Genomic DNA, 14,260 nt, shown 5'->3' with positions numbered 1-14,260 from the left:
CTCTCGCGGGAAGGTCCACGGCAATACTGGGGTTGGCACCCAGGTCTCTAGACCCCACCGCTGAGCTCACCTTGCTGACCCTCACCCCAATCTCTAGCCAACCTGCAGGACGCATTAGCAGGAAGGCTCTCCCCTACCCTCCCCCTGAGGCTCAGCTGCAGAAGGGTATAGCAGATGAAGCCCAGACAGGGAGGGCACCCCTCATCTAGCCCCACCCCTACCCAATCCCAGCATAAAACCTAGATCTAAGGACCCCAGGCTTTCTGAAGCTGAGGGCGGTCAACTCACAGCCCTGCCAGGGGTCTTCAGGAATCCTCCTTGCCCCCAGCCAGGACAACGCCAAGCAGGTGGCAGGGTTTGGACCTGGTGCCACTTGATGGCCAAGCCTTGCTCTTCACAGATCACCCTGCTCTAGGGTCCCAAACTCTAAGTCTGCAGCGAGGCAGGGACTAGGGTGAGGTGCTTAGGGCAGAAAATGTAAGGAGGCATTCACTCTCAGGCAGTTTAACGTGCACCCACACGACCCTGAGAGCAACATGCCTTCTCACATTTTCCACCATGGGTGTCTCACCTGCCTTACCTCTTCCTGGCCCTCGTCTGGGGATGCCTTTTCATAACATCAGCACAATAACAGTAATTGTTCATTGAGTGCTAATGATCTGGGCGTCATATCAGGTTCTTGACTTTCACGATCATCAATCGGCATCACCACCCTGTGAGGTAAGCAGGACCCCACTTTACAGTTGAGACAGAAGGTCCAGGAGATTCAGTAACTTGCCCAACACAGCACAGCTAGTAGGGAGGAGGGCTGGGATTCGAACCAGGCTCCCTCACCGTCTCTCAGGTTCTAGCTCCCCTCCCTGGCAATGATCCTCACTCACTGAGAGTTCCTCTCAATCAACTGCCCTCCTGTTGGGAACAAGCTTTCTGTGACTTAACGACTAATTGTCTCGGACCCTCAGGAGGAAGAGACTCCTCCAATGCACTGCCATAGGAAGAGGAGGAAATGGGCTGCAGTAGAAGACACTGAATCAGACATCAGAGAGAACTTCCTGAATGTGAGGGGTTGTGAACCACAGGGCGGATAAGGGAAACTGCACATCCTTTCCTCAAGTTTTTTTTTTTTTTTCCAAAAAAAGACACAGGCACGCCCCCTCCATGCATGCATACCCACCCCGACTGTGTGGGCCCGAGGGGCTGTGTGGCCAGGATGCTGCCCAGGGGTTTGTGCAGTACATATTGGTGGCCTGCAGGGAGGGTGGGCTGGGGAAAAAATGTATCTGTGGGCTGCTGTTGTGCAGGAAGGAAAAGGCAAGGCAAGGGCCAATGGGGGGAGGCGGGTGGATGCCCAAGCCCAGGGCTGGGGGGAGGGGTCTGGCGCAGAATGCAGACTCAGCCTCCGGAGGAACATTCTGTCCAGAAATTCCTCACACCCTCCTCCCTTCCACCCCTTCAGCCCTCCCCACTCTTGCCCCCTGGGAGGCCTGGAATCCGGGCAGTTTTTCAGGCCCAAAAGACCCCATGACATCACATCTACTGCCATGGCAACGGGCTGTGAGGTCACAGGCAGTGGTGCCTTTCAGGAGTGGGGAGAACAGGTGGGAGCTGGCAGGTAGAGCCAGCGGGGGGCTGGGGCGTCCTCAGCCCCAGGACCCACGGCAGGTTATTCCGGGCTCACTTGCTCCGTTCCAGAAATAGAACCCTAAGCAGATGAAAGGAGGGGCTGGTAGCATAAGGGAAGAGCAGAGAAGCGCCATTTCCTGGGCACTCAGAGGGGGCGTGGCCGGGATGGCACTTTACAGACCCCATAGCCCCAGGGGTGGGAGCGGGACCATCACACAGGATAAAACGAGCTGAGGCAGCAGAGGCTCTCTGGAACCCTTCTGGCAGATGCAGAAACTGAGCGTCCAGGGAGGCTGGCCAGCTCTACGTGAGCGCAGGTCTTCGCCTCAAAGCCTGTGTTTGCCCCCCACCCTTCGTGTTAATTACGGCCATCCTGGGAACGGGGAGCCACTGGGGCTGGGCATCAGCACTGGGTGCAGGGGGCTGGAGAGAGGGTGTGGAACAAGCAGGGCTAGGCCCAGCCAGGGTAGGAGGGAGGCCAGCAGCCTGGTTCCCCCCGAAGTGTTTGAGTGAAGTCACTCCAGGGGCGACATCCTCTCCTGGGCAGGCCTAGGCCACCAGAGAAAGAGAACAGGCTGGGTGTGATTAAATGGAATGTGATGCCTGATTTTCCCCGCACCCCCCAGGGAGGGGCCCGGGCAAGCCCACTCCTGTCCTCGGGCCGGCCCCAGTTCACCCCGAGGGACCCAGAGCACAGCTCCTGGCTGAGAGGGGGCAAGGGCAGGGGTGGCATGCACACACCTGGCCAGGCCAGGGGGGAGTACTCCCCCCAACACACCTCCTACCCCCTGCTCCACCCTGGATGCTATTCTCCCCTCAGCCAGGGCGCTGGGAGTCCGCTCGGCCCTTCGTCCCTGCCCTTCTGGCCACTCTTGTCGAAATCCTCTCTGCCCCCCGCCAAGCACCTGTGCCAGCCTCCGGTCCACCCAGCCCTCCTCCCGCAGCCCCCTCGCCACCCAGCCACACCCCACAGCTGGCAGCAGACTCAGATCCAGCTTTGGGTCACTTCCCCACTCACGGACCCATAACGGCCCTACTGCTTGGCTCATCAAGTTCAAGTTCCCCTGCCCAGCTTGTGAACTCCTCCCTCATCTGGCCACACATGCCGGGTTCACTCTGCCTCCATTCCTGCACTCAACCAGTTCCACCAGCATGCCCAGCCAGGGCCACCAACCAAAATGAGACAGGATTGTCTGGCCCCACTTACCCTCCCCCCCAACCCCACCCAGCAAGGGCAGACTGGCCAAAAATATTTACCCTGGATTTGCCCTGGCTCCCAACGGTAACTCACACCAAGGCCCTACCCCCTCTCTGTCTCAGCTCTCCCTCCTCCTTCCCACCTCTCTTCCATTTGCTCACATCTTAAACGGGACCTGGAACAGGAGACAGACTTCCTCAACTACCACAGCACAACCTGATTGCTTCTTTCCCTGGCTCCCAAGTACCTCTGGTCAGACCCCCGCCCCCAGGCGGGCACTAATTCATTTCCACCTGATAAATCTCTCTCTCCCCCCGCCCCCACTAAACGTGGCTCCGGAGGGCAGGGCTCCTGAGGGCAAAGGCCTGACTTTGGCCCCTCCCAGTGGAGGTCCCAGGGGTGGTGGTCAGCACATTAGTGGATGCCTTGGCCTCCAGGAACCATGTCCCTTCCCAGCCCAGTCTAAGGGCAGGACCTCCACCAGGACTGCCACCAGGCACTCCCCAGAGCAGGGACCTGCCATCAGCACCGGCCTCATACCTAACAGGTATCAGTGAGTATGGGTTCCAGCAATAGACAGAGACTCCCCGATGGCCCCGCGGGGCCATTTGAGGTGTTAGAAAGCTCCTCTTCACATCCAAGTCTCCTCCTCTTTCTAATAACCTCCACCTACTAGGTTCTACTCCGGAGAGCAACAGAAAACAAGCCGATCTGTCCTTCCTCACGTTCTTACTCCCATTCCGCACCCACTCCATCCATATCTTCCCCTCTCCAGACCGCACAGCGCTTTTGCACAAATTGAGATCTTCAGCCTCCCTCACCACTCGGGGAATCTTCCTTGGAATGCAATGTCCTGAGTTTGCGCTCTCCTTTAAAAACCAAGGCTCTATGGGGTTCTTCTGACATTGCTCTGTTTTCTAGAATCTCCCAAGATGGTCACTCATGGCACACAGTGCTACAAGATGAAATTTCATCAAGAGACTGGCGTCCAAACTGAAGTGACTCCTAGCCACTCTCCTTAACGGAGGGCAAGACGGCAGCACGGGGGCTGAGGGTTCCGCACACTTCTCCGGAACCGATTAACATCACATCCTCTCCTCTTCCGTGAGGCGGCATGGTGCCTTCTTCCCTCAGATCCGCCCCTTGGGGAAGTCATCTGAAAATCTCAGAGCCACCACCTCACGCCCACGAGGATGGCTGCTATCAAGAAAACAGCATTATTCGCAATAATGAATGTTAAAACATGGAAACACGGAGGAAGCTCAGATGTCCGACGGGGGAACGGGTAAGCAAAATGTGACGCACGTACGATGGAACATTATTCAGCCTTGAAAAGGAAGGACATTCTGCCAGCACAGCACGGCCTTGAGGACATCCTGCGAAGTGAAACAAGTCAGTCACAAAAGGACACGTGTTACATGATTCCACTGACATGAGTCACTTGAGCGGTCAAATTCACAGAGATACAAAGCCGAATGGTGATTGGCAGGGACTGGGGAAGCGGAGGGGGCCTTCTGTTTGATGGGTAGAGTTTTGTTTTACAAGACGACAAGAGTTCCGGAGACAGACGGGTGATGGTTGTACAGGAGTGGAATACTCACTTAACACCACTGCCTGCGCTCAAAAACGGTGAAGACGGTGACTCTTACGCTCCGTGTGTTTTACCACAATAAAGAAAAACAAAGTCAAAAAATATTTTTTCAGGGCCTCACTGGACCAAACAGTGTTAAAGCCCTCTCATTCCTGTGACTCCATGCCACCCAACCCCACCCACCTTCTAGGAGGCCTGGCACTGTGGCAGAAAAGAACTTTACAGCCCCAGCCTTAAAATGGCACCTGGCACAAGGTGGGTGCTCGGGAAATGTCTGTTGGTAGGATGGATGGACAGAAAGATGGAGGGACAGACCCTCCTTTAAATCTCAGGTCCTTTGGCAAACAGACCACGTAGGTAGACTGGTGGTTGGTGCCGTTTAGAAAATGAAATCCCAGGGGCGCCTGGGTGGCTCAGTCGGTTAAGCGTCCGACTTCGGCTCAGGTCATGATCTCAGGGTCCGTGAGTTCGAGCCCCGCGTCGGGCTCTGTGCCGACAGCTCAGAGCCTGGAGCCTGTTTCAGATTCTGTGTCTCCCTCTTTCTCTGCCCCTCCCCTGTTCATGCTCTGTCTCTCTCTGTCTCAAAAATAAATAAACGTTAAAAAAAATTAAAAAAAAATAAAAGAAAATGAAATCCCAACACCTGAAACTAATGTAACATTGTGTGTCAACGTCACAGCATTGACGCCATATAAATAAAAGAAAGGGGGAGGGGAGGGGAAGGAAGGGAAGGGGGGGAGGCAAGGGAAGGGAAGGGAATCCCAGAAAAGTCCACCTGGTTGCATTAAGTGTTTACATCAGCAGAAAGCATCTAGGGTATCCTGGGGAGAAAGCAGAACCAGGAATCAAAAACCCCACTCCAGGGGCACCTGAGTGGCTCAGTCGGTTGGGTGTCTGACTCTTGATTTCAGTTCAGCTCATAATCTCATGGTGTGTGGGTTCAAGCCCCAAGTCAGGCTCTGTGCTGACAGCTCAGAGCCTGCTTGGGATTCTCTCTCCCTCTCTCTCTGCCCCTCCCCTGCTCACAGGCTCTCTCTCAAAATACATAAATAAACTTTAAAAAATAAAAAAAATAAAACCACACTCCTGACCCATCCCCTCTCCCCCACAGGCACTGCTGTGTGACCATGAACAAGTCACCTAGCCTTTCTGATCCCCAGATTGTTCCTCTGCACAATGTGTTCCTCCCGTCCACCCAGGTTGGTCTCACACTTGTCTGGAAGTGCCCAGACTTCCACACAATTCACTGTGGGTTCCGAATAGCCCAATGTCAGGGGAAGGGCTTTGAAACCCACAGGTGCCATGCAAGGGAATGCTGTCTGTCATTACTGACAGGAGTGGAGGGTGCACTGTGGTGCTGACTACTGAGTTAAAATTCCAGCTCCCCCCTCTGAATAGCTCTGTGGCCTTAGGCCTCAGTTCCTCATCTGTAACACGGGGATAATAACAGCATCCCTCTTGCTGTGTTGTCATGAAGAATAAATGAGTTTATTTTTGCAAAGCTTTCAGAACAATATTTGGCAAATGGAAAGTCCCATACGAGGGTTAACTTTGAACTACTGCTCTGATTGCTATTATGGGTGAAGCCAGCCTGGGATTCCAATTGCCCCATTCACCCCTTCCTTCTCCCCCCGCACAGACCCCGCACCGGACCTCCAATTCATTCCACGAGGCCCTTTGGAGCACCTGCCGGGGGGCTGGTCTGTATGAGGAGAAGCAGCGCACACCCATCTTTCGCCAGCCCAGGCCTCCTGGGTGCCAGGCTGTGTGTGCATAAGGGCTCACCATCTGGCAGACCTCGGTGGCCACTCCACTTGGCCACCACCCTCGGGAAATTCCTTTTGACCCTTATTTGTCAGAAGTTGAGAAAGCGGCTTCAGCAACTTCCAAGGATCAGGAGTGTCCGTGGCAAACAAGCCCTCTCTCCCCTCTTCATCCTGCCCCCACCGAGAGACCCCACAGGAGGGAGGTGACCCTAGGACCCTGCTGCCCAAGGCCTTGGGCAACATCTGTTGAGTAAGATGAAAACACGGGTTGAAGATTAAGCCACTTTGCCCTGGCTGGCCTGGCACAGGCTGGAAAATGTGTCTGGCAGGCAGAGGCTGGGCAGAAATCCTGTGCCCAGGATGCGGGCCCCCGATCCCAGGGGGGTAAGGTCTAAGCAGGATGGGTGAGAAGGCCAGAGGGAGCGCTGGGGCCCAACTGAGACATGGAGAAAACACCACGGGCAGACACACACGGTGTGGGGCACGAGGGAAGGGGGCAGGAAGACCAGAGACCAGCTCTGCCGAGGCTGAAGGAGAGGCAGCAAATGGAAAAGAAAGGAAAAAAATACATCCCACCCTTTCCTCCCTCTTGTGAACCTGCTCAAAGCACTTGCCTTGCCTGCCTTGAGGAAAAGGTGCTGAGTGCCCTCAGGGGGAAGCCAAACTTTCTCCTGGTTTTCCCCTGGGCCACTTTCCCACTCTCTGGGGACAGCAGGAGAGATTCCGGCTGGAGCTCAGCCCCCCTAAGAGACCCCCCCCACCCACCCATCAGCAAGCCAGGGAATAGGAGCGACAGCAGCCCTGCTTACTGAGCACCTAATCTGCACCAGGCCCCCGGCTGCAAGCCTTCCTTCTAGCCACCCAGTGAGCACATACTGAGCACCTACTATGTGCCAGACAGTGGGGATACAGCAATGGACACAACAGGAAAAATCCCTTGTTGACACAGAGCTTACAGGCTGGTATGAGGGGGACCTTGTAAGACACACAATGTACCAGACGGCGATACGTGGAGGGACACGGAAAGCAGGGAGGGGAGACAGGGTTGCGGGGGGAAGAGAAATCTCACACTTGTGGGAAGATCCGAGGGAGGGAAAGAGCCTTGCAGGCTCTACAGCCCTGAAGCAGCATCGTGCCTGCTATGTTCAAGGGGCAGCGAGAAGACAAGGTACCTGAAGCAGAGTCAGTGAAGGAGAGAGCTTCTAGAAGGAGGCGAGGTCAGAAAGGAAACCCGTCACGTAGACCACGCACAGGCCAATGCAAGAAACTGGACTTTTACGCAAATCAAGTGGGCAGCTGCTGGAGGGCCCTGAATCCAGATGAATTAAATACATTCATTTGCTCCTTTTATTCTCTTAACAATCTCATGCGGTGGCTGCTATTACCAAATCCCAATCTGCAGAGGGGAAACTGAGGTCCAGAGAAGTTAAGCAGTGTGTTCAAGATTGCATACCACAGACTGGGGAGCCAGGATCCAAAGGGGGTAGTCTAACCCCTCACTCTTCACCAGTGCTGCGGCAGGGGGCGGGGATGTTCTGACTCAGGTGGGGGCCCTCTGTGGGCACAAGCTGGTGTCACAACGGCTTCGCTACCAGGTGGCTGACCCAGCCTCCAGGAAGGGCAGAGTCCCCTGCACAGGTGGGGCACATCACCCCGACGAAAGACAGGTAGGAGTTCCTTCTGGTATCTGACATCCTTCCAGCTGGAGTGCCAACCTATTCCCTTTTGTCCCAACCCCTGACCCCTTCCTCACATAAACAAAGCTCACAAGACTCCAAATGGCCAGGAATCCGGCTTCTGCCCCAAGATCCCTAAAGCCCAGACCCCCCAGCTGTCCAAGACCAGCCAAGGACATTCTGTTCTCAGAGGCAAGGTGGTGGCAGTTGGGTTGAAATGATGAGACTTATGTTCCTCCTCCCTGCTCTCGGCCCGCCACGGCGACCCTCAGCAATCCCAGAGAGACTTCTCGCTGGTGGCTGCAGACCAGGCCCGCACTCTGGCCTCCTCACCACCACCTCCCCGCGGCACCCCACCCCCACTGTTGTCAGATGACGTGCGACTGGGCCCTGCGCGAATAACACTCCACATCTGGAGCGGCACAGCTGGGCAGAGCTGAGGCCCAGGAGGGCTTGAGCCAGGGGAGGCCAGAGGGGAAGGGGCGGCCGCTGCACAGAAGGCAAACAGCTTGGCAGGGCCTGGGCCTGGGGTGCAGAGGGCAGGGGCGCCACCGAGGGTCCGAGGTGTCTGAGGCACAGGCACTTCCACAAACTTGATTTCGTTCCATCAATGACCCTCAGTGGAGGGGACACTTCTCAGCACTGAGAAGGCCTGGGGAGCATCTAGAGCAACCCCTCTCTTTGACAGAAAGGGAAACTGGGGTCCAGAAAGAGGGGGGGGACTGGTCCACGGTCACTCAGCCAATGGGTGTTGGAGGGAAAGAAGAGACCAGGTGGCCTGACGGAGATTGCAGTATGCAGGCTGAGCGAGCGTGTAGATACCTGGAACAGCCTGGGCCTCAGGGACACCCCTGCTCCCTTCCCCGGCCCCCACCCACACCAGGGTCACCACAGGCTCCTCTGCACCAGCAAATCTGACTGTGCCCACCGGGGCCCTCCATGACACACCCCGCATGCACACGCATGCCCCGTGTGGGGCAGACCCCTCCCCCTCCAGCCTCCAGAGCCCTGCCTGCCTCCAGCACTGGGCTGGGGAGCAGGAGGCCTTCACAGGGTGCGAAGGCACTGAGAGGGCAGGGAAGAAAAGTTCCCAGTGTTCCAAATCAGCCCAGCTGGAATCAGTCTGGAACGGGCCCCTCTCCCCAGCCCACAACTCATGAGTCCTGCCCGTCCATACTTCTCTGGAAGCCTGATAGGGGAGGGAAGGGTGGGAGACAGGGAGACGGGGCAGAAAAGCAGAGTCAGTTCCAGCTTGGAGGTGGAACGGGCCACCTGAGTGTGAGCACCTGCCCGAGCAGGTGAACTCTGTGGGTCATGCCTCCCGTCCCCCTTCCTCCAGCCAAAGGGTACCTGACCCGGGACCAGGCAGGTAGAAGGAGATGCCACCCCCTGGTCCTGGAAGCCCCAGAACAATAGGCACCTGGCCAGACCTCGGAGGCATGCAAGATGCCCTTTTATGGGTTTTTCCAAGGACTTAAGTCTCAAATTGAAATAGGAGGCCCTGCATCTCATCAGAAGGGACCTCATGACTCATTTCCTCCCAGTCCGGCTTCAGCCTTGGGAAGGGTCCCCCTCCTCCTCCTCCCTGAATTGCCCAGCACCCTCGGGGGCTTGCAGCATGCTTAGGTCTAAAGTAAGCTGTAACCAAGGAGCTGGGGAAAGAGGAGGAGAGACCAGCAGGGTAGGGAAGGGACTGTCACTCACCACCAGTTCATGGTTGGATGGAGGAATGCAGGGGGCAGCCACCTGTGGGAGGAACAGAGAAAGGGCAAGGTTAGCATCTTTCATCCCCATAGAAAACCAGGGCCTCCTGAGATCATTCCAATGGTCCCACCTCCACACTAGACACCCCTTCCCTCAACTCAACACAAGGACAATCTCCAGCTTGAGAGGCCACTGGAAGCCTGCGCAATAACATGGGAAAACGTTCAGGCAATAATGCTTGGTAGAGGGCGTGCCGCAGGAGGCAAAAACGAAATGTATATCACAATTTTTCAGTTCTGTAGAAAAATACACAGAAGACTGGAAGTCAGTGCACCAGAATTTTTCACAACAATGGGTTGAGGTAATAAGAATAAGGATTTTTTTTTCTTTGCTCTATGTTCTACAGTAGGCTAAGATTTGTTTTAAATTTTTTTAAAAACATGTTTAAGACCTCTAAGAAAGGAGGTTCTCCCCAGCACCAGGGCATCTCACCAAAAACGGCAGTGTCTGGGGTCCCCTCAGCATGTGGGAAGCAGGCTGGCGAAGGGCCCCTGCCAGCTCTTCCCAAGGAAGCCTTGAGGGGCGAAAGCACCCTGTATGGGTGAGCTATTGTTTGGTTGGGTTTTTTTAAGACGAAATTTATTGTCAAATTGGTTTCCATACAACACCCAGTGCTCATCCCGACAGGTGCCCTCCTCAATGCCCCTCACCCACCCTCCCCTCCCTCCCCCCCATCAACTCTCAGTTTGTTCTCAGTTTTTAAGAGTCTCTTATGTTTTGGCTCCCACATCATCCTCATCTTCCTCTCCGATGGAGGCGGGGGGTGGCAACTTGGGCCTCCAGACAGAGGGACTGGGGAGGGAGGGCTGCATTTCTCCCTTCCCTGAGATAACAACCCCCCCCCCCCCAGCCAGGGCAGCCAAAACCACTACGCTGACAATTAGCAGGGCCCTTTATCAGAGGCGCAGTGTGTTCTTTTTTTTCTAGCCGGGACACGTTTTTCTTGGAGCTCATACCTCAATCTTGGCTCCAGTTCCCAACCCAAGGGGCCCACAGAGGGGACTAGGGGGAGGCTCTCCCTCGGGCATGAGGGTGTCTGGGCACAAGCCCTGGATCACCAAAGAGGGGGCTGCTGCCTCCTCAAACAGTGGGCAACCCCTGCCCCGGCCACCATCCCAGTGAAGCGGTAACGGTGAAGCCCAGGCCCTGCTGGACCTGGCTGTTGACGAGAAGCCACCCTCAGCCAGGCCCTCCCTCCACCTGACCCAGGCTGTCCTCCAAGCAGCCCAAGGGATCCCCAGGCTTGACACACCAGCCCGGAAGGGGACAACACATGACTGTGTGCCCTGAGCTCTGCAAGGGGTGGAGAAACTAGGGGTTTAGCATCCCCGGGTTCTTGACCCAGTCCTGTTACAGGCTTGCTGCCCAGCTCATTCTCCAGCAAAGAAGCCTGAGTTGAATCTCAATATCTATGGCCCGGTACTCAGCATTACTCCGAGATTGTGGCAAGACTCATGTATGAGGCCAAAAAAGGGAACAACAGCTAACACCTGCTGAATGTGGACTATAGAAATGACAGGCATTATTATTATCAGTGCTTGACCCACATTAACTCATTTAATCCTTCCAGAAACCCAAAAGGGTAGGTGCTATTATAGCTTCAGTTGAGGCACAGGGGTCACAGAGAGGTTAAACAACTTGCCCAAGGTCACACAGCTGAGAAGTGGGCAAGATCTGAACCCAGGCATTCTGATTCCCGAAATGAAATGTGAAGGAGGACTCATCCCCTATGTTCAAGAGAATGAGGAAACATGGGGGGAATGTTCTCACAAGTTCAGGGTTCTTGACACATACCAGCATGGAGCCATGAGTGACTGTTTTAGAAGTTTCAGGGAGGGGAGTCCAGGGCCTGGAGTGGGGGGGAGGATGCCAAGAGAACGGAGTGGGAAGGAAGGTGAAGGCCCCAGCGGAGACTGTGGCCCGCGGGGGCTCCCTACCAGCCCCACCCACCAGACAAGGTCTCAGACAAGGGACACATGGGTGTCCCCATCAGGCGCCTTCAGGGCAGGAGTCCTGAATCTAGCAGTGGCCTCCTCCCTGTCTCCTCCCGTCCCCAACCCCATTCAGGGGCTGCAGGCTTCAACCTCCTGGGGCCAGGCCCCAAGTGTCTCCTCCCACACCGCTCTACCATTTATGGGTCCCTCAGGGCCTGGGTGGGAGCGGGTGTAATCCACAGGGCAGCGCCCTGCTCTGCTCCTTCCTTCCGAGCTGGGGCGGGGCTGGGAACCTGATGGAGGACCATGCTGCAGGAGGAGGGATGCTGCGGGCTCCGGCCACAGCATCCCAGACCCAGGCAAGTCCCTTCCATAGCCAGTGTCTCCCATGCCATTTCACCAGGGGATCTCTAGTCTCCCATTCAGGGACCGGGGATTGAGGGAGAGGTTATGGGTACATTTAAAGCAGGGGCAGAATGGACAGTATCCTCTGAAACAGGGGGAGGGTCTCTCTCCTAGAAACATCCTCAGGCGGTAGAAATAATGGGGGTCCAGGTGTCCTGACCCCAGGTCCCTTCCCTGCTCCTCCTGAGGCAGAGCCACCCTCTAAGGATTTAGATCTGAGGGGAATCTGCGGACCCCCCAGCCAGAGGGCCTGAGGCCTGGGTGCCCCTCGTGGCCTGCTGCCCCCCAGCAGCCTCCTCCACCCACCGCCCACAGCTGTGCATTCCAGGCCAGCCGGCCAGCCAGCCCACTAACTTTGTTGTGTGTTTCAATGTTTCTTGTCTCTCTCTCTCTCTCTCTCTCCTTTTTTTTTTTTTTTTTTTTTTTTTTTTTTTTGTAAGTAGAGAAATGTTTCCTTAAAAGGCTCTCTCCTTCCCTCCGGCACCCTGGCCCCTGGCCACCCTCTCAGGAGCCTGGAATGTGCCAGGGAGAGCCAGGGCCCCCTGCCACTCTGTGGCCGGTGCCTACCGCCCCACACTCCGGGTGTCAGCACTGACCACTCCCATCGCCCCTTAGGGACCGAAGCTAGAAACCTCTCTGCAGAGGGGGCAGACTCTGGGGCATCCGCAGCGGCTCTGGGTCCCAGCCCTGTCATATCCTCGTTTCCCTGGTATCAGCAGTGCAGGATTCCAGGGCTCAGCCCCAGGAGGTCAGCCTCAGGTAAGCCTCCTCCCCTGATATACCTCCAAAACCCATCTACACAGCGGGGACTGAGCAGGCCTGATGCGCACTTTTCCACCCTAAGAAAGGCAACAATAAAAGCAGCAGTGCTAACGCTCCCATCACACTCGCTATATGCCAGGCACTGTTCTTCACACTCTGCGTAAATTAACTCATTAGTTCCTACAACAAACCTCAGCATCCTGTTTTATAGACAAGGAGGCTGAGGTACAGGGAGGTTAACAAGCTGTCCAGTAGAGGAGGCAGGACACGAACCCAGCAGTCTGGCTCCAGATCGAGATGTGCTCCTGCCCTCTCTGCTGTGCCGATGCTCCTGTAGATGCTGGCTTCCATATGGTCGTAGTCAACAACAACAGTAATGGAAAGCTCATGGAATGTGGCTGTCTGTCTGCTACTGTCCTAAGCTCTTTTCCTGGCCTCATTATGATCCTACTAAAAAAATGTACAGGGCGCCTGGGTGGTTCAGTCGGTTAAGCATCCAACTCTTGATTTCAGTTCAGGTCATGATCTCACAGTTTGTGAGTTTGAGCCAGGGCCAAATCAGGGCCAATGCTGGGCATTCATCAGCCCCCTCCCCCCCCCCACTAATGTTTTCTGAGTTTCAAATGTCCCTGAGCAAAATACCAACAACAGGAACACCCTTGGAGATTCCCCCAGGGATCACGAGGGTCTAAAGCACCAGACAGCAGCCAGTCAGGCAGACAAGGGCTCTCTGCATGACCTGGCCCCTGCCCTCCTCTCCACCACCACTCTATATCCATCCCCTTGTCAAGGACCCAAATCCATAAAGGGGAGGGGGGTGGATCTCAGTCCTTTGAACACACCTAGCTCTGCTCCTCCTCAGGGCCTCTGCATATGCTGTTCCCTCTGCCTGGGACACGCTCAGCCCAGCTGTCTGCATAGCTGAGTCCTTCCCACACTTCTGGCTTAGGCTTAAATGCCACCACCCCCGAGAGGCCCTCCCTGACTCCCTTAATTTACACACATATGGGCATGCACGCACACACACACACACACACACACACACACACACACACACTCCTGCACTCCTATCTTTTCCTTCACAGACCTAATTACGGTTTCTAATTATGCAGGTGTCTGTTTTCTTGTCTATGTTTCCCTTGCTAGAAAACAACTGCCATGAGGGCAAGGAATACATCTTGTTCATCACACTAGTCCCAGCACATAGTAGCTGCACACTAAATACTTGTGGAACGATGAAAGACACTCAAGGCCCAAGAAAGGAAGGCACCTGCAGCCACTAGTGGTAAAAATCACTGCCATTTGTTGGGCACCTCCTGTGTGCCAGGTGCTGGGGCTAATCCTGCCACATGCCTGTCTCTCTGAGACCTTCCAGTCCTGCAGAGTCAGTAATATTGCTCCCATTTTACTGATGAAAAAATGGAGGCTCGAAGAGATCATGACACTTGTCCCCGGTCAATCTGCTGGGGAAGGGTGCACTGGAAGTGAAATCTTGGTCTGTGGGCTCCAGGCACCCACCTGGCATGGCCCCCAGCACCTCA

General features: G+C 55.5%; 1 protein-coding gene across 7 annotated transcripts in view; it reads right to left on the bottom strand.

The window, feature by feature from the left end:
* The window catches only part of TNS1 (tensin 1), a 202,247-nt gene that overhangs the window by 101,847 nt on the left and 86,140 nt on the right, over positions 1-14,260 (bottom strand). For all 7 annotated transcript variants that reach the window (XM_047871203.1, XM_047871204.1, XM_047871206.1 and 4 more), the window contains one exon: positions 9,559-9,600. In XM_047871203.1, the coding sequence (XP_047727159.1) occupies positions 9,559-9,600 (42 nt within the window). The remainder of the gene's footprint in view (positions 1-9,558; positions 9,601-14,260) is intronic.

The sequence above is a fragment of the Prionailurus viverrinus genome, chromosome C1, assembly GCF_022837055.1.
Source record: "Prionailurus viverrinus isolate Anna chromosome C1, UM_Priviv_1.0, whole genome shotgun sequence".
Taxonomy (NCBI): Eukaryota; Metazoa; Chordata; class Mammalia; order Carnivora; family Felidae; genus Prionailurus; species Prionailurus viverrinus.
Note: the sequence above shows the minus strand (reverse complement) of the source record. Positions and strands in the feature narration are given on the sequence as shown.